Below are 23699 nucleotides of genomic sequence, written 5' to 3' on the forward strand. Positions count from 1 at the left end.
AGGACAATGGACAGCCTTGCCTTGTTCCCCGTGAAAGCTGAAAAAAAAAGAGACCTACAATTGTCAGTGACAACAGTAGCAACAGGGGCTTTATCTATCATTTTAATCCAATTATTAAAATTAGCACCAAAGCCAAATTTCACTAAAACATTGAATAAATATTTCCATTTGACTTGATGGAACGCTTTGTCAGCATCCAAAGATACAACATATTGTGGAGTTTTAAAACAAGATGAGTATATAATGTTAAATAGTCTCCGAACATTTGAAAAAGAATAGCGACCCTTTATAAAGCCTGTTTGATCTTTAAAAATAATTTTACAAAAAATATTCTCCAACTGATTGGCCATTATCTTTGACAGAATCTTAGCATCGACATTCAGTAATGAAATAGGTCTATATGAAGCACAGTCAGTGGGATCTTTATCTTATTTTAAGAATTAAAGAAATAGAAGCCTTATAAAAAGTAGAGGTTAAGTCATCTTTCACAAAAGAATCCTTAAGCATTTCCAACATATACGGAGAAAGCAACTTTCCAAATTTTTTAATAAAATTCTACAAGATAGCCATCAAGTCTCGGGGATTTACCAGATTGCATTGAAAAAATAGCTTTATGAATTTCGGCTTCAGTGATTTGAGCATCAAGAGTTTTTTGATCCTCAGCCGAGATTTTAGGAAAAACAATTGTTCGTAAAAAAAAAGCATTCATTTCAGAGGAATCTAATGGACATTGAGATTTATAAAGTTCAGCATAAAAATCTTGAAAAATCTTATTAATTTCTTCATATTCCTGAGCCAAGGTACCGTCTTTCTTACGAATTTTCATGATTTGCCTTTTGGCTGCAGCCATTTTTAATTGAGATGCAAGCAGTTTATTGTTTTTATCTCCAAACATATAAAATTGGCTCTTTAGCTTAAGCAAATATCCTTCGAGGGGATGAGTTAATAACAGGTGATTGTGATTGAAGTTCCGCCCTTAGTTTAAATAAACCAGTATTGGGGGAAATTGCATAGATATTATCTAAATCTTTAATTTGTTTTGAAATTCTATCTAATTCTGCTTTAGTCTGTTTTTTAAGTTTAGCTGAATAAGAAATAATCTGACCACGTAAAAATGCTTTAAATGTATCCCATAGAATTAATTTAGACATACCCCCTATATCATTAAAAAGAAAAAATTCTTTTATCTGGGTTTCAATGAAACTGACGAAGTCAGAGTTTTGCAATAATGGCTGAGACATGCGCCAAGGTGGGTGGACAAGAATGACATCATCAAATTCAAAAGGCAAACTCAGAGGCACATGATCAGATGTAGCAATAGTGTCATATTCGCAAGTTTTAACACTAGGCAAGAAGCGGGGATCGATTGCCTCAAATATTTTTTATAAACATGTGAGAAGAAAGAACATTCTCTATTATTGGGATGGAGATACCTCCACAAATCAATCAACCCAAAATCAATCAAAAAGGAATTAATAAATGACGCGGATTGATTTGGAAGTCGCTGGTTGGTTGAGCTCTTATCAATCATAGGATTTAAGCAGCAGTTAAAATCCCCGCCCATTATCAGCATATATTCATTTAAATCAGGCAGTAAAGCAAATACTTTTTTAAAAAAAGGATTATCTAAGTTAGGACCAAAACAACTTTTCTGTTACAGAGCGTTCCTTTAACAATTAAAAATCTACCATTAGAATCTGATTCAGTATCCTCTTGAATAAATATATTAGGTTTAATAAAAATAGACATGCCTTTTCTTTTACTCTGAGAAGTAGAGTGGAATTGCAAACCATTCCACCATCCAAAAAATCTGTTTTGAACTGCCCTGATATGTGTCTCTTGAGCAAAAATTTTATCAGGTTGGAATCGGTTAATAATTTTAAAAGTCTTTTTTCATTTAATAGGATGATTCCAACCATGTACATTCCAACTTATTATATTAATCCGTTTAAATACTGTACTGTAATTTTATTCTACTTTATACATGTGCAGAGCACATACCAATACGAGATGATCAAAAATGGCGGTGATGAAGAATACAACCACATAAAAAACACGCATGCTCCGGAACCACCCAATGGGAAAAAACTCCTAACTCTAAATCCACCCACCCACACCCGGAAGCCTGAAAAAGGCAAGCGATCTACGATAGAGTTCAAAGCTACTGACCGCTCTGTGTTTTCTTTCCCTCCCCCGAGTTAGTAAAAAAAAGTAGAGTGACCTTGTAAAAAAAAATAAAGTCTCAGCAAAAAAAGGTATTTACATTCCATGAACTAATAAACAAGAAAGAACCAAAATAACATTATCTCTTAGAGAGAAAAACCAGCGCCATCTTTAAGTTTAATATTAATTCCCTAAAAAAGCTTTAAATTCAATTATAAGATGTTATAATAAAATGAAAAAAAATTAATAGTATATTTGACCCAGCTGAATTTTCAAAAGGATTGATTAATAATATCATAAGTAATTAAACCCTCCCAAATATATATATTAAAAGCCCTATTAGTAGGAAAAAACTACCAATTAGCTGATTTAAAAAAAAAGAAACAAACCATGTATTAAATTAAAGGAACAAATCCCCTTATCATCCTCAGTCGAATGTTCAGATGATCATTTAGACAGTCATACTTGAGCCATAAATCTTCTTTCCAAAGGAAAACCAACAATATGCAATAATGAACAACTCTCCTTGTCTTCTTTAATTAGTCTCTCAATGAAATATACAAATGACCTTCATAAATCTTCTTTCCAAAATGTGAATAATATACAGATAGCCAAACAGCCTTTCAGATGGATCATTCAGCGGCGGCGTCAGTAACAGCGGCGGGTATAGCCTGAACAAAGTCCAGTGCAGCTTTTGGATCAAAAAAAAGTACGAGCAGGAGAATTAGCAGGAAAAACTTTAATTCTTGTTGGATACCTCAGAGAGGGAAATAGTTTTTTTATCATATGCTTGTTTCATTACCAGGGCAAATTTTGATCTTTGTTCTATTATCTCCCTCGGATAATCTTCGTAAAAGCGGAGCTCAGATTCCATAAATCTAAAAACTCTCTGTTTTCTTGCCTGTTGCATTATTTGATCTTTAATTTTAAAGTGATGAAAGCAAACCAGAACAGATCTTGGTTTACTAGAATCCTTCAATTTCGAGATAAACGCCCTGTGTGCCCTTTCTATAGCAGGCGGCTTTAATAAAATGGTAGGAAATAAAGTGTGGAAAAGCTTACCAAAGTAAGCAGTTAAATCTCCATCTTCAGCTCCTCCTTGCAGCCCAACAATTCATATATTCTTTCGGCGAGACCTAGTTTCCAGGTCTATAATCTTATTTTGATATCTTTCCAAATGAGTTGTAGCTTCAGACAACTTTTGCTTAGTTATCTTCAATTCCTCTTCATGTGTAATAACTTGAGTTTCCAGATCTTTAGGTTTTCCTAGCAATGACTTCATTTCATTACTATTCTTTTCCAGTTGGTCTTTAATTGATCCATTCTGATCCTTAATTGAATTCAGTGTCCGAACGATATCTTCAGCCCACGATGGCATTTCATCAGATCTTTCCTTTTGCACCTTTCCCATTACCTTTATCACTAGGTTCAGGTAAATTCTTCCCACTTCTCATAGACATAGACATATTGTTCCCCCTCAAGAATCATCAAATAAAAATTTTAAATTCAAAGTTTAATCTAGGGGGAGAGAAAGAAAACTAAGAGCAGCACAAAATTACTTCTACTCCATTTGCAGACAGGGGTGGTCCTCAAGAATTGAAAGACTCTTAGCTGGCTACAAAAAGCATTTACAAGCTGTGATACTTGCCAAAGGGGATGTTACTAAGTACTGACCATGCAGGGTACCTAAACTTTTGCTTTGGGCCTGTTTCCTTTTTTGTTATTTTGAAACTGTAAAAGATGGAAATAAAAGTTTTCTTAAAATATTAAAGAAATGTGTCATCTTTAACTTTACGCCTTTTGGAAATCAGTTCATCTTTTACTCGCTTAGCTATTCACAGTAACAGAAATTTTGACCGGGGTGCTCAAACTTCTGCATGCCACTGTATGGTGAACACACTTTTTCACTGGGAAGGAGAGTTAAAAACTAAAGGGCATAGGGCTCTTGTGAAAGTTTTAAAAATGAATTGAGAGGCAACATTTTCAAGCAGAAAATAGTGAATAAATGAAATGAAGTGGTTGAGGCAGGTACAGGAATAACAAATAAGAGACATTTATATAAGTGCATGGATAGGAGGGGCCAAATACAGGCAAATGGTGAGTACTATGGTCAAACTGGATAAGTTTGGCTGAAGGACCTGCTTCCATGTGACTGTGACTATGAGTATGCGCTCAAGAGATTTCTAATTGGGGATAGATCTTTTCCTGATTAGACTAGATCATTCAGTGGAATGATGTCAGACCATTCCCACAGCCCCTCCAGGGAGCTGACCAGGGTGCTGAGAGGAGGAGAGCTAGAAGATTTGGCTGTATGTGTACATAGTACGCATCGAGGCAGACAACTATCTCCTAATATAGGCAGATTGAGCAAGTGACGAAGAAAGCACCTGATCCTGTGTGTAGAGTTAAAAAAGAAAGTTTATGTTGAGTGTCTATAAAACATGTTCAGCTGCGGCTGGGTTAGTGTGCCCAGTTCTTGTAACCACATTGCGGGAAGGACATGAAGATGTCGGAAATGGAGTAAGATTAGTAGAATAGTCGTGGGAATATGAAAGAGTAATGTAGGAAAGTTAGGATTTTTGGGAAAGAGAAACTGGGCTATGATTTGAAACCAGTATTCCTAATCGTGAAGAATCCGGACACTGGGGAAAAAGACAAACTCTTCCTATTGGTAGAATGGTTGAGAACCAGAGGACATGGGTTAAGATTCAGGTTCTGGAAGAGAACCAAATGAAATGTGAGGAAGAAGTTCCTCATGCAGACGATGGTCCTGATCTAGAGTTCATTATCAGGTACAGAGCCACACAGTACAAACCTGGGATTGGGGCTGACTGGATTGCTCTTACATCATGAGTCAGTGAGGCAAACAGCTACCTCCTGGGCTGTCCCTGTGTTTGTGAGGAGATGCTGAACATTCATTCTCCTCCTGCACCATGCAGTCAGTAGCCTGGGAACTTAGGGATGGCCTGCTGTGGAACCTTTAAATAAAACCAGGTGCTGAAGGTTGGGTCAAGCCAAATAACATCAGCATTGCAATTGTTTAGAGCAGAAAGACTTGCCAGTGCTGAGTTCCTTTAATTCTGGACTTCATAAATCATAGCATTGAGTGCAGGAGTTGAAATGGTATGCTGAAGTTCTATAAGACATTGATGAGCCCAAATTTAACGTATTGTGTGCAGTTCTGGTTACTTGCCTATAAGAAGGATATCAATAAGACTGAAAGAGTGCAGAGAAAATTTACAAGGATATTTCCAGAGCTTGAGCACCTGAGTTATGGGGAAAGGTTGAATGGATTGGAACTTTATTCCCTAGAGTGTAGGATAATGAGCAGAGAGAGAGTTGTGCAAAATTATGAGGGGTATAATTACGGTATTAACATGCAAGCTTTTTCCTCCATGGTTGGGTGAGACTTGAACTAGAGGTCACAGGTTTACGGTGAAAGGTGAAATGTTAAAGGGGAACCTGACCGGAACTACTTCACTCTGAGGGTGGTGCAAGTATGAAATGAGCTGCCAGTCAAAGTGGTAGATGTGGGTTCAATTACAACATTTAAGAGAAGTTTGGATAGATACATAGATAAGAGGGGTGTGGAGGGCTATTGTCTGGGTGTGGGTAAGTAGGGCTAGGTAGGAAAACAGATCTACGTGGATTAGATGGGTCTGTTCTGTGACTTTATAAATACCTATTCCATAGAGTTTGTTAAGCAAATGGTGCTGGAAATATTGGCAGACAAATATTTACATTCCAGTTCTCTGTCATTTTTTTCAATATTATTGTATCTTGAGTTTTAGTTTATCATATGAGTTTTTTGGCTTTATAAAAAGAATTTGTTTCTTTTAAATTGATGTTCAGAGGAATGTAACACAAGCATCAATTATTCTCAGGGTCATTGGCGAGTCAGTGGGTGATGATTCTTGTAACAGTATTGCAACTCCATTACAAATCCCTGCTTTTTTGGGTAGGTATCTGAGTGCTGGCGTCAAACAAAGCTGCATCACTGAGAGGGCCTTCCTCAGTCTTTCTTGCTGCACTGTTTCACCTCACCTCTATGAAAATTCGCACTGGAATGAAGCTGATCTTTAGAGCTAATTGGAGGCTGGTTAAACATTTTAAAACTGAGATCACCTGGGCTACAGTAACTGATCTCTAGTATGCAAATACAAACACAAATATCACATTCTCAGCCACTGAGCTCCAAGCTGCTGTTGATGCTTTCACTGAAGCATATGAGGGGATGTACCATTCACATAACATCCACAAGATAAAGTTCTTCTACAACTCTGCCCCATTACACACATTGCCCTCCAATTTAAAGATTCACATCATAATCCTGAAAAATGTAGAATACTTCCCCCTTCTCTCAGCAAAGACAGACGGCAACGATGAATTTCACCATACCTTCCTTGCATTTTGACAGTCTTTGGTTGGTTCAGGAAAAGGCATTTGAAGGTGAAAAACCTCACACTTAGCAAAACATTCATCGATCAGGCTGCAGTCATAGAAAAGTAAAGCACAGAAACAGGCCCATTGGCCCATCTTGTCCTGTCCGAACCACTTAAACTGCCTGCTCCCATTGACCTGCACCGGGACCATAGCCCTCCAAGCCTCTACCATCCATGTACCTATCCAAACTTCTCTTAAACATTGAAATCAAGCTTGCAAGGACCACTTGTGCTAGCCGTTTGTTCCACGCTTTCACCGCTCTCATGTTCCCCTTAGACCTTTCACCCTTAACCCATGACCTCTAGTTGTAGTCCCACTCAACCTCATTAGAAAAAGCCTGCTTGCATTTACCCTATACCCCACATAATTTTGTATACCTCTATCAAATCTCCTCTCAATCTTTTACATTCCAAAGAATGAAGTCCTAACCTATCCAATCTTTCCTTGTATCTCAGGTCCTCCAGTGCTGGCAACAGCCTTGTAAATTTTCTCTGTACTCTTTCAACCATATTTACTGAAGCAATGTTCTGTGTTCTCTTCTGAAATCAGGGCTACCTACAAGTGGCAGCTTGAAAATTAGCAGAAGTTCTGTTGATGCAAAATCTTTGAGATTTATTCTTCCAGTGAATTAATGTCATTGTCCTTTCCCAACGCAATATCCCCAGTGTTAAAGCCTTAAATTAATCACTTTAGCTATTTAACCAAGCCATGTTGCTTACAAGCCTTGGGTCCCAAACAGGTCCACTATTCTGAGGTGACCAGTGTTGGAATTGGGATTCTCTTTCAAAGATGGATGGTTTGTGCATTGACGCTCTCTTCTACACTCTCTTATATGTGGCCTGTATGTGCTCCTTATGAATGCCTAAAAATTCTGAATGCTGCTTCTGCACTTGGAGTGGTGATGAGCCAGCGGTTTCCAGTGTTGCTTTTCTTAAAGGGATCCATGGGCATATAGGACCGCCTAGGAGAAGAAGATTGACCAAAGGTGCAAGGTGGAGTCTATTTACCAGTATCAGTACTTATCACCAATGTTAATGATTAATTACTATGGATATAGACTTCTAAAGCACAGAAAATCCTCAAACAGCCAAATTTATTCTTTTACAGACTATATCATGTTATATGTCAGATTAGGAGAAACTTTGCTTGCTTCCTTATTGGAGTCTGATTGTCTTTACCTTTTAGATCGCAGATCTAGGTGTGTCAATTTTCAGAACTTGGAGTCGATTGACTACCGAAGAATTGAAGAGAAGGCGCCAAATGGGTTCGAAGCTCCAGAATAATGCAGGCACACTGGCATACCTGGCACCTGAGCATCTGCTGTCACTAAATACCAAAGCCACAGAAAAATCCGACGTGTATAGCTTTTCCATTGTAGTGTGGGTGATTCTGACTAATAAAGAACCGTATGAAAGTGAGTTACTCCTGACAAATGTACTTTTCTACTGTTCATTAACATTTGTTGTTCATTCTTTGTATTTTCTAATTATTTCTTTTCCAATGTGGTTTTTGAATATTGTTCAGTGCTAACACAGGGCTTTTGTTTGCTCCTGATGCATAAGCTCGAGGTTTTTAATTTATCCTTAAGTAGTTTTCTCTGTCCACTTGATTATCATTTACAGCAGGGCCTGGAGTGCAATGCCCAGCTCAGTGTAGCCAGGCAGGAGATGTTGACTTAGGAGACGACTCTGATGAAAGTTCACTTGTCCTTCCATTGAATTTAGAGAATGGGCACTAGTCCCGCCATAATCAAACATAGCACCTGGTTTCCATTAATATTTTACTGAAAAGCTAGATGGAACTGCAGCAATTGCTGGGCAGGTCTGGGGTTCCTTTTCTGGCAAATTTCAATAATACACAAATTGTTCAAAGAACCTGGCAGCTTGGCTATCAGAGTGACACAATCAAATTTCCTGGTGAACGCAGCAGGCCAGGCAGCATCTCTAGGAAGAGGTACAGTCGACGTTTTGGGCCAAGACCCTTCATCAGGAAGGGTAAGTTCTGACAAAGGGTCTCGGCCCGAAACGTCGACTGTACCTCTTCCTAGAGATGCTGCCTGGCCTGCTGCGTTCACCAGCAAATTTGATGTGTGTTGCTTGAATTTCCAGCATCTGCAGAATTCCTCGTGTTTACGTTTGGCTATCAGAGTGACCCATTTTCATTATGTTCCTCTTCTCAGCAGTCCAGATGCCCACTTAATTGTATAAATGTAATGATGTTATACTGACATGAAAACCAGTATATGCTGGTGATTGTCCCTGCTTGCAGAAGCCTATGTTAATACAGACTCAGTAATATTTGCTACCGTTTGTCAACTTGTCTATCCCTTTGCTATCCTCTGGCCAGAAATAATGTATTCATCATTATTCTGATTTCTTTTTGTGATTTGAGGTTATTAATCTGAACTATTAACTGTTTCTCTCTCCACAGTTGCTGCCTGACATGCAGAGCATTTACAACATATTCTGAGAATCTTGAGATTTCTGTGTTGTGTTAGGTCTTGAAAGAGACATACTGGGAGATGGTGAATTGAAACAGATTGAGATTATTCTTCCCATTAGATGAATTGGGAATTGGCCCTGTTTGCTGTAGTCATCTGCCCAAATCTTACGTAGTTTAGTACGATATTTTATTTGATAGTTTGATAGTGAAGATTCTTGGGGGTATTTAATGTACTGTATAAAGATATTGATGTGTAAATATGCTTGTTCAGCATAAGCGCTAATTTCACCACAATTGCACTCATTCCACAATGAAAACAAAATGCGTGGGAGACAGCAGCTTCTGAGAAGAGAGAAACCGAGCCATTACTATCAAACATAAAAACAAATTTACAGCTGACTTTTGTTGCCTGTTTCTTGGCAGGCCCATTTAAAAATTATGCACAATGTATTTCTGCTGTTTATTCTTTCTTGGTACCTTTTCAGATGCATTAAATGATGCCCAGGTTATGCACCTAGTTCTCAGAGGAGATCGCCCTGATCAAAATCTCATTCCTGAAGGATCTCCTAAAGAGATGGTTTCATTGATGGAGAATTGCTGGGCAAGTAAATCAGAGGAGAGACCAACATTTTCAGGTGGGCAGCATCTTGACCTTTAACCCCTTCGTAAGAGCTGTCAGTCCCATTGTAGAAACCTAGGCAGACATGACCTGCATAAACAGAATAATGACTGCATCTTTTCACATTGCTGGGGGTATAATTCTTTTCTCTGCTATCCTGTATTTTTACCCATAGTAGCACTTCATTGTAGAACATAGAACATTGCATCACAGTGCAGGCCCTTTGGCTCACTATGTTGTGCCAACCTTTCAAACTCCTCTAAGATCAATCTAACCCTTCCCTTCTACATAGTCATCCATTTTTCTGTCATCATGTCCCTAATGTATCTGCCTTTACCACCATCCCTAGAAGGGTGTTCTCCACATACTTTCCTCCAATCATCTTAAAATTATGTTGACTTGTATTAGCCATATCGTCCCTGTTCAGAAGTTTCTGGCTGTTCACTCTATCCAAGTGTAAGCTGAATATTACTGTAATTATGGATGTGGATATATTTAATTTTAATTGATGCTGTGCATCTTGCAATAGACTTTTAATCTACAACACACAATTATGTTGGTTGTCTGTCGTTTCTGATGATGTATGTAACCTGTGCGGGAGGATCTTTATAGTGGAAAAAACCATTGCACTGGGGCAGTTCCACTCTCTTGGTCTCAAAAATCTTGGTCCAATGGTATGAAGAATCATCACGGCTGAAGACTTTGTCAGCTGCAGTGGATAGCCATGACGTCTTCTGTGCCTTGTCATGCCTGTCTCTCTCCATGAAGTGTTGCAGCACCATCTTCTTGGCCTTTGAGTCTTGTAATTGATCTCATCCACCCAATCTGCCAGAACTGGCTTCACTTTGCTGGGATAGGCACATTCCTGTCTCACCGGGGTTGAGGTTCCCAGCTACCCTCGCCAGGTTTACCCTACCTGTTGACACAGTGTACTGGAGTGTGGCCTCTGTTGCATGGAAACAATTACCTGGAGCCACAGGTAAGAGCTGCGTGGCAAGTGGGGACCGAAGGTGAACGAGCTGCCCCTGGAGGGAGCACAACAAGCCCACCACCAGAAGTGCCACCCCTTCCTGGACATCCCATACACACTCAACACAATTATGCTTGTCATTAAAGTCAGCAGAAGTGACTCCATTATATCCAAAGGTTTTAGATGGAGTCATAGATGAATGCAGCCTGAAAACAGGCCCTTCAGCCTAACTCGATCTTGCCAACCAAGGTGCCTCATGTCTGTCATGCAAACGAAGCTAGCTCCACGACAAATTTGTCCCATATTGCTCTGAACCAGGGCTTCCCCAACTTTTTTATGCCATGGACCAATACCATTGAGCAAGGGGTCTGTGCACCTCAGACTGGGAACCCCTGCTCTAAATCCTTCCTAGTGATGTACTTGGCAAAATATCTTACATGTTATTATACCAACTTCTGCCACTTCCTCCCCCACCTTGTTCCATATCATCCTTCCATCACTCTCTTTGTGAAAAGTGTTCCCCTTTAAATCTTTCCCATCTGACCTTAAATCTATTGCCTCTTCTGTGGGGGGTGGGGGAGGAAGGACTGTGTGTTCTTTTGTATTTACGCCCCTTATGATTTTATACACCGCTACAAGGTCACCCCTCAGTTTCCTACATTCCTGCCTAACCTCTAACTATAACTCAAGACCACAAGTTCTGGTAAAATTCTCCTAAATCTTTGCACTCTTTCCACCTTAAAGAGGTCTTTCCAATAAAGGGTAAACAAAACTGTATGCGATACTCCCAAGTGCAGCCCTACCAGCCTCTTGTAAAACTGCAGCATTCCATTCCAGCAGCAGCAAACTCGGTGCCCTGACTGATGAAGGCTAATATGTAAAATACTTTTCTTACCATCCTGTTTACCTGTGATGCCACTCTCAGCGAACCATGTAGTTCTCCTGGGTCCCTCTGTTCCACAGGATGCTGCCATTCGCTATCTGTGTAAGTCCTGCCCTGGTTTCACCCTAAAATACTACATCTTGCCCTTACCTGGATTGAATGCCATTTGCCAATTCTCATATCACTTACCCCTGTGATTTTTGATGAATTTCTTCACTGTCTATGATAACCACCTATTTTAATATCGTCTGCAAACTTACTAACCACGCCTTGTACACTCTCACCGAAATTATTTAAAACTAATGAACAAACAAAGTATGAGCACCAATCCCTACGTACATCACTAGTCACCGGCCTCCAGTCTAGGAAACGATCTTCCACTATCACCTTCTGCTTCCTACCATTGAGTAAAATACTTCTTGCAAATGTGAGGTATGGGGTATTTTTTCCGAATACCTAGCCGAACTTGTGGGCCATATTGTACTCAATCCAACTACTTTGTGAAATGTGTTTATTTAAATCTTACATCTGTCCCACAATATGAGAGAGTAAAAATCTTTACGTTATGACTCCATCGCAGTGTACAGACATGTGAATTTATAAGTCTAATATCTTGTAGAAAGAAGTTGTCCTGTAGCCTGTTGGTCCTGGCTTTCGTGCTGTGGTACCGTTTGCCAGACGGAAGCAGCTGAAACAGTTTATGGTTGGGGTGACTGGTGTCCCTGATGATCTTCCAGGCCTTCTTTACGCACCTGCTGCTGTAAATGTTCTCAGTGGAGGGAAGTTCACATCCATCCTTTGACTCTAGGCTGTCTGTACCACTCTGAAGTGCCCAGCAGTCAAAGTTGGTGCAGTTTCTGAACCAGGCAGGGATACAGCCCATCAGGATTCATCGGCTGAAGGCTCAGGCCATTGCGAGAAGCAGAGTGGACAGTGAGCAATAGCTGAGACCTGGGCTACATATCCTGAGGATCTTCTCCTGATGGCCTGTTGCTGTTTTAAAATTTCTCTGATAATCAGGACCATTAAAAATTATTCAAATAGACTAAATAAAGTAAATTAATTAAAATACATTAAACTCCTTGAAATTAATTAAAACAAAGAGATTAACCAAAAAAAAAGCTACAGAATTATTTAGTGAAGATGAATGGGCTAATACTGGTCATGGATTTAGTAAACTGCATCCTACCACCTCAGTTCAGGACACATCACTACCTCCCCTGTCCACTCTCAGTTCTGATGCAGGGTGTCAGCAATTCCTTTTTTCTCTGAATTACCGCTGAGTTCCTCCAGCATATTGGAGTCACAGGACACTGCAGCTGGATTCTGGAGCGATTTAATGAATCTACTAGAGGAACTCAGTGGGTCAGGTAGCACCTGTGAGAGGAAAGGAACTGTTGATGTGTCAGATCGAAAACCCGATTGCAACAACTGAAGTGTCGAGTGTGTGAAAGACACTTGATGCTGGACTGTAAAGTCAGATGTTGGAATATCCTGCAGAAATTGGAGACCAGTCACCAGTGGAATAGCTGACCAGAGAGAACCATGCTTTGACTCAGTGACCTGTCCATTATATCTATTTCAGCAAGAACGCGCAGTCGAATACTGATTTCTTTTCCTTTCCCGTACTTGCTCTCTCGTATCTTTATAGCTTTAGAAGTATTTGTCTATTCAAAGGGTAGCTCTAAAAGACTTTGTAAAGGAAGTTCAGAGTTAAATATTAGCCCTCTCTGTTTTCAGAATGCAATCAGGAATTTAAACCATTTTATGAAGAAAATCTGCAGAAAGATATTGATGAAGATGTGGAAAAGTTGAGAGTAAGTTTTGTTCCAAAAAGTAAAGTCTTACATTTACTGCAACAATTTAATAAATGAATGTCCTTTAAATAATTCTGAAGAGTATTTTACCTTTTTAAGTTCATCAGCCTTGCAGACCCTTTGTTTGTATCCTCCTAGTTCATGTTCTTGTAGTGAGACTGGTACCAATTTACACTTTCACTATTTTACCAGTTCCTCATTTGGAGCCTTCACAACATTATTTTGTTAATTACCTGTCTTGGCCAGTAGTACACACTTTTTTCACAGCAGACATGGACATCTGCATTTGCAATATTTGTGGACAGACTGCTAAGTCTTAAGATGGCTCCATCTTCCTAAAGACCTGGGTATTTTTTCAGAAATAAGGAGAGCAGATTTTTATAACAAGTGCTGTATGATTGCAGAAGTCTTCCCTACCCAGATTATCCATCCCTCTTACGATAAAGGCTCTTGTTCCATATGCCTGCTTAATTAAATACAACAACTTCCATTGTGTTTCTTGTAGTAGATCAACATCTCATTGCTTCAAACTAACAAAATACTGTTCCACTTTTTTATATTTCTCAAAGTGATAAGATAACATTCCATCACATTCTGTGGTTTCCTACTAGCTTACTTTCACAACTATCTTTGTATTAGGAACCACTTGAATACATTGCACTTGGTAAAAACTTCTAATCTATTAATATAGATTGTAATAAGGTAGAGACCCATGACTATGTAAGGCATTTCAGTAATTACAGCCCACTGCCATCTGGAGGTACAGCAGACGTTATCTGCAGCATGTAACAGATCCTGTAAAATTGCACAAAACAGCACTGTATGACATCCTTCAATCTCAAAAAAACCTTAGGCTTCATGATCAAGTAATATGGTGTGGCAGCAGGCCCTCTGGTCCAACTTGTCCATGGTGACCAAATCTAAGCTGGTCCCATTGCCTGTGATTGGTTGATATCTCTCCAAATCTTTCTCATCCATGTACCTTTTCAAGTGTTTTTCTTTAAATGCTGCTCCAACCACTTCCTCTGGCAGCTCATTCCATATCTGCATCATCCACTGCATGACGAAGTTGTCTTTAGTTCATTCTAAATCCTTCACCTCTGTCATTAAACCTATGCCCTCTAGTTAGTAGTTCCCCTTCGCTGCGAAAGAAACTATGTGGATTCTCCCTATATATACCCTTTGTGATTTTATTCAGCTCTCGGTCTCCCCCATCTCCACTTGGCAGCTCTCTCCATATAGTCAGTAGAGAATACAGAACACTTTACTCAGAATACAGCTGCCCACTGACTTCATCTCCATCTTATGTTTGCTCAATGAAGAAGTGCAAGTCATGATACTAACCAACAGATCTACAACAGAACCAATCAGAATAAAGGATTTACCTCATGGGAAGTATACAGACATTCTTAATAGTTTATTTCTGTAATAAATTGCTGCTTCAGAGCAGTCACAACACTTCAGAACACACAATAGGAATAGGTAACTACAATTATTTTGCTTGTTTCCTTATTACAGATACTAACTTTTAATATTTGTACGCTTGTGAACTGGCCATGATCTCAAGGAGTTTTCCTGTCACCTCATCCCAGTCATAGGGGTTGCTGCTTCTGCAATGGTTAGTCTCTGGAGTTGCCAGAGTCTGGGACTTGTCAGCTGCCTTTAAATAAAGTCTAGAATCGTAGTCTTAAATCAGCTGTTATATGATTCTGTGCCCTTGGCCTGCCTTATAATGCTTTTCATGGACCTGTTGTTTCAACCCCTTCAGGAACTGTCCCAGACGAGGCCAACTGCCCCTAGAGAACTGGTCAAAAGGATGAAATCTTTGCAAGCCGATTGTGTTGCTCTTATGCCAGACACACCTCCAAAAGGTACTTTTATACAACAGCAAAATAATCTTAACAAATTTATTATTATATATTGATATGCCTTTGAGTAGTAGTAGTAGTTGTGCCTTTGAGGAATTTTAACTCTGAATTAAGGATTGCTTATTTGATCCCCTGGTTCTTGAAATGTTAAAACCAATCAGCTTTTACAGCTCTCTCAAATTCAATGTAACTATCCTTAATTTTATTTATTCCTCCTGACCTCTAATTCCTTTGTCCCTTCCTCTCCTGAATAGGTTGCTTATTTGTTGGAAACTGTTTCACCTGTGTTTGGGATCCTGCTTGCCATTGCAATTCTTAGGCAGCCCCTCAGAGTTGACAATGAATGCTTCCGTCCTGTTTAGCCCAGACTCTTCCATCTTCAGGAAGGTGATCCTTATAGTAACTTGCCATTGTAATTCTATGCATAACTCCTACACTAACCAGAATCTGCATTTCTCTTTTGTAGCTATCTCAGGTCTCTGTCAGACAGGCCTACTATGTTCTTCGAGTATCTTCTGTTTTAGTTTCTCATCTTGTCCTCGTCTGCAATCCACATGCCTTTTCACAAGAACACTGAATAATGGTTGTATGGTGGGATCAGCAAGTAGTTATGTTTTTAGGAGCATTGAGGCTGTGATAGTTGTAATCAATAGACGATGGACATGGACCTCAGACTGCTCCTTATGGATTTAGTAGATGTGTTGTATAGAACATTTGGTTATTTTCCCAGTGCTTAAGCAAATCCTTCCTTTGCCTGGGTGCATGGAGTTTATAGGGCAGTGTGAGCAAAGATTTGTTCTTCTTTATTGGATACAGTCAATGTTCTGTTAAAGTCATTGTGCAGATTTTTTTTCTGTAATGTAGGAAAGGAAAATTAGACAAGCTTCAAGAAAAATGGATGTATCTTGCCAGTGGAATTGATTAGTCTTCCAGTAGCTCTTCTTCCATCACCTCCATCTTCGAGACCATGCCTCTGGCTAGGATTGCACACTGGCACAGATGACTCCTCCCATCTTCAATCCTCCTCCTCTTCTTGGACACTCAGCTCTGGATCTTTTCATTTTGAATTACCAGTGAGACACCAACCAGCTCAACTGCAGCACTCTTCTCTCCCCCTTGAACCTCACTTCTTCTGAATGCACTGCCCTCCACTCTCTCTCTACACCAATCCCAACCTTCGCTTCAAACCCGCAGACAAAGTGGGTGCTGTTGTAGTGTGGCAGACTGACCTTTACCTTTCTGAGGCCAGACACCTCCTCAGACCTACCCCTGGAAAAGGACCCCACTCGGGACCATCAGAAACTATCTCCGGCACCATCACTGACTTCATCAACTCTGGAGAAGTCCCATCCACTGCCACCAAACTCATCGTTCCCTTATCCCTCACTGCTCACTTCTACTTCGTACCCAAGATCCACAAACCTGACTGTCCAGGTTGGCCTGTTGTTTCAGCTTGTTCCTGCCCCACTGAACTCATGTCCTTATACCTCAATTTCATTCTATCCCCCTTGGTTCAGTCTCTTCCCACCTACATCTGTGACACTTCTAACATTCTCAATTTCCTCACTAACTTTCAATTCCTTAGCCTTGAATGCCACATTTTCACTATGGATGTCCAGTCCCTATCCCCCATCAAGAAGGCCTCAGATCTCCTTCTTTCTTGACAAAAATAACCAACCAATCATCACCCGCCTCTGTCTGGCAGAACTGGTCCTCACCCTCAATAATTTTTCCTTCGGCTCCTCCCACTTTCTCCACACTCGAGAGGAAACCATGGGCCCGAGCTATGCTTGTCTCTTCATTGGCTATGTAGAACAATCCACATTCAAAGCCTCTCCCGGTAATAGTCCACAACTCTTCCTGCGCTACATTAACGACTGCGTTAGTACTGTTCATGCTCCCATGCTGAGCTCATCAGTTTCATTATCTTTGCCTGGAACTTCCATCCTGCCCTGAAATTCTCTTGGTCCATCTCTGACAGCCCCTTTCTCAATCTTTCTGCCTCCATCTCTGAAGACAAACTGTCAACAGACATATTTTATAAACCTGATTCCCATACCCATTTTGACTATACCTCTTCCCATCCTGTCTCCTGTAAAAATGCTATTCCCTTTTCTCAGTGCCTTTATCTCCACCACACCTGTTCCCAGGATGAGCTTTCATTTAGAGGACATCAGACATGTTCTCCTTCAAAGAACAGGTTTTTCCCTTCCTCCAACATTGATGCTATCCTCATCCGCATCTCCCCCATTTCCCAGACATCCGCACTCACCCAATCTTCTTGCTGCTTTAACGGGGTTAGGGTTCCTCTTGTCCTTACCTACCACCCCTTGAGCCTCTGCATCCAACACGTCGTTCTCCACATCTTTCGGCATCTTCAAAGGGATCCTACTACTGAACATGCCACTACCTCCCCCCTACCCTTCTGCTTCCCCGCCCCCCCCCGTGATTCCCTTGTCCATTTGTCCCTCCCAGCACTTATCCTTTTAAGCAGCCAAAGTGCCACGCCTGCCCATTCACCTCCTCCCTCACCTCTGTTAAGGGCCCCATACAGTCCTCCCAGGTGAGGCAACACTTCACCTGCAAATCTGCTGAGGTTGTCTATTGTATACAGTGCTCCTGATGCAGACTCCTCTACATTGGAGAGAACAGCTGTAAATTGGGGGACATTTCGCTGAGCACCTCCACTCCATTGGCCAGAAGCTGAACTTCCCAGTGGCCAAACATTTTAATTCCGATTCCCAATCCTGTTCTGACATATCGGTCCGTTGTGCCAGGATGAGGCCACCCTCAGGGTGGAGAAGCAACACGTTATATTGCGCCTGGGTAGCCTCCAACCTGATGGCATGAATATTAATTTATCATTCTGGTAAAAAAAAAATTTCTTCCCACCCCCCCCCCACCTCTATTCCTCACTCTGACCTTTTACCTTTTTTCACCTGCCTATTACTTCCCCCGGGTCCCTTCCTCCTTCCTTTTTCTCCTATAGTCCACTCTTCTCTCCTGTCAGATTCCTTCCTCTCTAGCCCTTTACCTTTCCCACGCACCTGACTTCACCTATCACCTTCCAGCTATCCCTCCTTCACCTCCCCCCACCTTTTTATTCTGGCATCTTCACTCTTCCTTTCCAGTCTGAATGAAGGGTCTTGGCCCAAAACGTCGACTGTTTATTCATTTCCATAGATGCTTCCCTTAGTTTCTCCAGCATTTTGTGTGTGATGCTTTGGATTTCCAGCATCTGCAGATTTCCTCGTTTATAATTATAGAAAATAGATAATAGGTGCAGGAGTAGGCCATTCGGCCCTTCGAGCCAGCACCGCTATTCATTGTGATCATGGCTGATCATCCACAATCAGTATCCAGTTCCTGCTTATCCCCAAAAGCTTTGATTCCGCTATCTTTAAGAGCTCTATCCATCTCTTTCTCGAAAGCATCCAGAGACTTGGCCTCCACAGCCTTCTGGGGCAGAGCATTCCATATATCCACCACTCTCTGGGTGAAAAAGTTTTTCCTCAACTCCGTTCTAAATGGCCTACCCCCAATTCTTAAACTGTGGCCTCTGGTTCTGGACTCACCCATCAGCGGGAACATGCTTCCTGCCTCCAGCGTGTCCAATCCCTTAATAATCTTATATGTTTCAATAAGATCCCCTCTCAGCCTTCTAAATTCCAGAGTATACAAGCCCAGTCGCTCCAATCTTTCAGCATATGACAGTCCCGCCATCCCAGGAATTAACCTTGTGAACCTACGCTGCACTCCCTCAATAGCAAGAATGTCCTTCCTCAAATTTGGAGACCAAAACTGCACACAGTACTCCAGGTGTGGTCTCACCAGGGCCCTGTACAGCTGCAGAAGGACCTTTTTGCTCTTACACCCAATTCCCCTTGTTATGAAGGCCAGCATGCCATTAGCTTTTTTCACTGCCTGCTGTACTTGCATGCTTGCTTTCAGTGACTGATGTACAAGAACACCTAGATCTCGTTGTACTTCCCCTTTTCCTAACTTGACTCCATTTAGATAATAATCTGCCTTCCTGTTCTTACCACCAAAGTGGATAACCTCACATTTATCCACTTTAAACTGCATCTGTCCAAGTCACCCTGCATTCTCATAACATCCTCCTCACATTTCACACTGCCACCCAGCTTTGTGTCATCGGCAAATTTGCTAATTGTACTTCTAATTCCCTCATCTAAATCATTAATATATATTGTTAAAAGCTGTGGTCCCAGCACTGAACCCTGCGGTACCCCACTGGTCATCACCTGCCATTCCAAAAAGGACCCATTAATCGCTACTCTTTGTTTTCTGTCAGCCAGCCAATTTTCAATCCATGTCAGTACTCTGCCCCCAATACCATGTGCCCTAATTTTGCCCACTAATCTCCTATGTGGGACTTTATCAAAGGCTTTCTGAAAGTCCAGGTACACTACATCCACTGGCTCTCCCTTGTCCATTTTCATAGCTACATCCTCAAAAAATTCCAGAAGGTTAGTCAAGCACGATTTCCCCTTTGTAAATCCATGCTGACTCGGACCAATCCTGTTACTGCTATCCAGATGTGTCGTAATTTCATTTTATATAATTGACTCCAGCATCTTTCCCGTCACCGATGTCAGGCTAACCGGTCTATAATTCCGTTTTCTCTCTTCCTCCCTTCTTGAAGAGAGGGACAACATTAGCCACCCTCTAATCCACAGGAACTGATCCTGAATCTATAGAACATTGGAAAATGATTACTAGTGCGTCCACGATTTCTAAAGCCACCTCCTTAAGTACCCTGGGATGCAGACCATCAGGTCCCGGGGACTTATCAGCCCCCGGGGACTTATCAGCCTTCAGGCCCAACAGTCTATCCAACACCATTTCCTGCCTAATATAAATTTCTTTCAGTTTCATAGGTCCTTTGGCCACTATTATATCTGGGAGATTGTTTGTGTCTTCCCTAGTGAAGACAGATCCAAAGTACCTGTTTGACTCGTCTGCCATTTCCTTGTTCCCCATAATAAATTCACCCGTTTCTGTGTTCAAGGGCCTAATTTTGATCTTAACTATTTTTTCCTTTTCACATACCTAAAGAAGCTTTTACTATCCTCCTTTATATTCTTAGCTAGCTTACCTTCGTACCTCATTTTTTCTCCGCACATCGCCTTTTTAGTTACCTTCTGTTGTTCTTTAAAAGTTTCCCAATCCTCCGGCCTATGTTATACTTCTTCTCTTTTATTTTTATACCGTCCATTACTTCCCTTGTCAGCCACGGCCTCCCCTTACTCCTCTTAGGATCTTTCTTCCTCTTTGGAATGAACTGATTCTGCGCCTTCCACATTATTCCCAGAAACACTTGCCATTGCTGTTCCACTGTCATCCCTGCTAGGGTATTGTTCCATTGAACTTTGGCCAGCCCCTCCCTCATAGCACCATAGTTCCCTTTGTTCAACTGTAATACTGACACTTCCGAGTTTCCCTTCTCCCTCTCAAATTGTAGATTAAAACTTATCATATTATGGTCACTACCTCCTAATGGCTCCTTTACCTCGAGGTCCCTGATCAAATCCAATTCATTGCACAACACTAAATCTAGAATTGCATTCTCTCTGGTAGGCTCCAGTACAAGCTGTTCTAAGAATCCATCTCAGAGGGACTCCACAAACTCCCTTTCTTGGGGTCTAGTACCAACCTGATTTCTCCAGTCTACCTGCATGTTGAAATCCCCCATAACAACTGTAGCATTACTTTTGCGACATGCCAATTTTAACTCTTGATTCAACTTACACCCTACATCCAGACTACTGTTTGGGGGCCTGTAGATAACTCCCATTAGGGTCTTCCTACCCTTAGAATTTCTCAGTTCTATCCATACTGACTCCACGTCTCCTGATTCTATGTGTCCCCCCTCTCAAGGGACTGAATATCATTCCTCACCAACAAAGCCACCCCACCCCCTCTGCCCATCAGTCTGTCCTTTCGATAGAACGTATACCCTTGAATATTCATTTCCCAGGCCCTGTCCACTTGAAGCCATGTCTCTGTTATTCCCACAACATCATACTTACCAATTTCCAACTGTGCCTCAAGCCCATCCACTTTATTTCTTATACTTCGTGCATTCATATATAATACTTTTAATTCATTACTCCCCTGACCTCCCATATCAATTCCTATTTCACTTGGCCATACTGTATGATCCCTTCTTGAGCTTTCTGCTCTGTTGATTCTGCTGTCTTTCTTAACTTTTCATATTCTCACTTTCCCTTTATCTCCATCCTTATGTTTCCAGTTCATCCCCCCCCACCCCCCCCCACTACTTAGTTTACCCGTGTTGCAGAGGCAAACCTGCCTGCCAGAATGCTGGTGCCCCACTTATTAAGGTGCAACCTGTCCCTTTTGTACAATTCATCCTTACCCTGAAACATACCCCAGTGGTCCAAGAATGTAAATTCTTGCTTCCTGCACCAGTTCCTCAGCCACACATTCAGATCCATTATCTCCCTGTTCTTGCCCACTCCAGCACGAGGAACTGGAAGCAAACCGGAGATAACCATCCTGGAAGTCCTGCTTTTCAGCCTTCTTCCGAGTTCTCTGAAGTCATGCTGTAGAATGTCTTTCCTCTTCTTCCCACGTCATTTGTGCCGACATGCACCATCACTTCCTGATGTTCATCTTCACTCTTGAGGATTCCCTGCAATCGGTCCGTGACATCCTGGATCCCGCACCAGGGAGGCAACACACCATCCTTAAATATCGCCTGTTGCCACAGAAACCCCTTTCTGTACCTCTCACTATGGCGTCCCCTACTACCACGGCTCTGCCTGACGTCTGTTTCCTCGGCTTTGCTTCAGCGCCAATTGTTGACTCGCAGACCTGACCGCCTCTCAGGCTGGCATCATCCTCTGTCCCGACAGCTTCCAAGAGGGTGAACCTGTTTACGAAAGGCACATCCCCCGGGGTCTCCTGTACTTCAAGCATCCTTTCCTCGCTCATCGTCACCCCCCTTCTCTCTTCCGGTATCCTCGGTGTAACGACATCACTGTAGGTCCTGTCCAGAAAACTTGCGTTTTCCTGGATGAACCTAAGGTCATCAAGTTGCCTCTCCAGTGCTGCAACATGGTCCTTCAGAAGCTGAATCTGGACACATTTTATACAGGTGTAGGATCCAGAGGTACTATCAGTGTCCCTGACCTCCCACATCATGCACGCAGCACACTGAATCAGCCCAGCGGTCATCTCTTCACCACTTCTCACCCTCTCCAACTGTGGCGTAGTCTCCTCTCTCAGCCTCCTCGCCGAAGACTCTCGAGCCAAAGACTCACACTTTTCTCACAAGGCACTTGTCTCGACAAGACCGCTCCCTTAGAGCAAACCTTGCTTATATTAGCTGATAATTTGAGTAATTAGCTTCACCTGCTGTGCCTCCTCCGACCTGGAAGGTCTGTTTTCTTCACTGCTTACGACCAGCTTCTTAAATCAGCCGCTCCTTCTCAGCCAATCCCCGCACTTGCTCATTCACCTGCCGCGCCTCCTCCGACCTATAATTAGCGTTATATTAGGGACAGGTTTCCTATCGGAGTTAGATTTATCATCATTGATTTATATGACATGAAGTATGTTGTTTTGCAGCAGCAGAACAGTGTAAAGACCTAAAATTATATAAAGTTACAAAAATAAATGAACAGTGCACAAAAGGAAAGAATAATAAGGTGTGTTCATGGGGTCTGTTAACTGCTCTGAAAACTGGTGGTGGAGCAGAAGAAACAGTTTCTGAATTGTTGAGTGTGGGTCTTCAGGCTCCTGTACTCCCCTCCCCACTGATGGTAGTAATGAGAAGAGGGCATGTCCCAGATTGTGATAGATGCTGCCTTCTTTGTCCATTTAATGCTGAGTCTTTATAAAGCATTGGTCAGGTGGCACCTTTGGGCTTCTTATCTAAGGAAAAAAGTGTAGAGGGTCCAGAGGAGGTCCATAACAATAATTCTGTGAATGAAAGAGTTAACGAGTGAGGAGCGTTTGATGGCTCTGGGCCTGTACTCGCTGGAGTTTAGAAGAATGAGGAGGGATCTCACTGAAACCTATCAGAATATTGAAAGGTCTAGACAGAGTGGGTATGGACAGGAGATTTCCTATAGTGGGGGAGTCAGAATACAAGAATGTGTCGTTAGAATAGAGATGAGGAGGAACTTCGTTAGCCAGAGGGTAGCGAATCTATGGAATTCATTGACATAGGTGGTTGTGGAGGCCTAGTCATGGACATTGATAGGTTCTTGATTAGTGATGGTGTGAAAGGTTACAGGGAGAAGGCAGGACAGTGGGGTTGAGAGGAATAACATATCAGCCATGATAGAATGGTGGAGCGTACTGGATAGGATGAATGGCCTAATTCTGCTCCTATATCTTCTTGTCCAATGATGGAGTGCAGGAGTGAATAGTGCTGAGACATTGTTGTATCTACAACCTTGCAGCATAAAATGCATTTTGGAAAATAATAATTCAGTGTAAC

The 23699-nt window shown here is 41.6% G+C and overlaps 1 protein-coding gene across 6 annotated transcripts in view; it reads left to right on the forward strand.

Moving 5' to 3' along the window:
* The window catches only part of ripk1l (receptor (TNFRSF)-interacting serine-threonine kinase 1, like), a 109460-nt gene that overhangs the window by 69113 nt on the left and 16648 nt on the right, over positions 1-23699 (forward strand). For all 6 annotated transcript variants that reach the window (XM_063070004.1, XM_063070008.1, XM_063070006.1 and 3 more), the window contains 4 exons: positions 7792-8020; positions 9534-9683; positions 13261-13337; positions 15106-15208. In XM_063070004.1, the coding sequence (XP_062926074.1) occupies positions 7792-8020; positions 9534-9683; positions 13261-13337; positions 15106-15208 (559 nt within the window). The remainder of the gene's footprint in view (positions 1-7791; positions 8021-9533; positions 9684-13260; positions 13338-15105; positions 15209-23699) is intronic.

This window comes from Mobula hypostoma, chromosome 17 (genome assembly GCF_963921235.1).
Source record: "Mobula hypostoma chromosome 17, sMobHyp1.1, whole genome shotgun sequence".
Taxonomy (NCBI): domain Eukaryota; kingdom Metazoa; phylum Chordata; class Chondrichthyes; order Myliobatiformes; family Myliobatidae; genus Mobula; species Mobula hypostoma.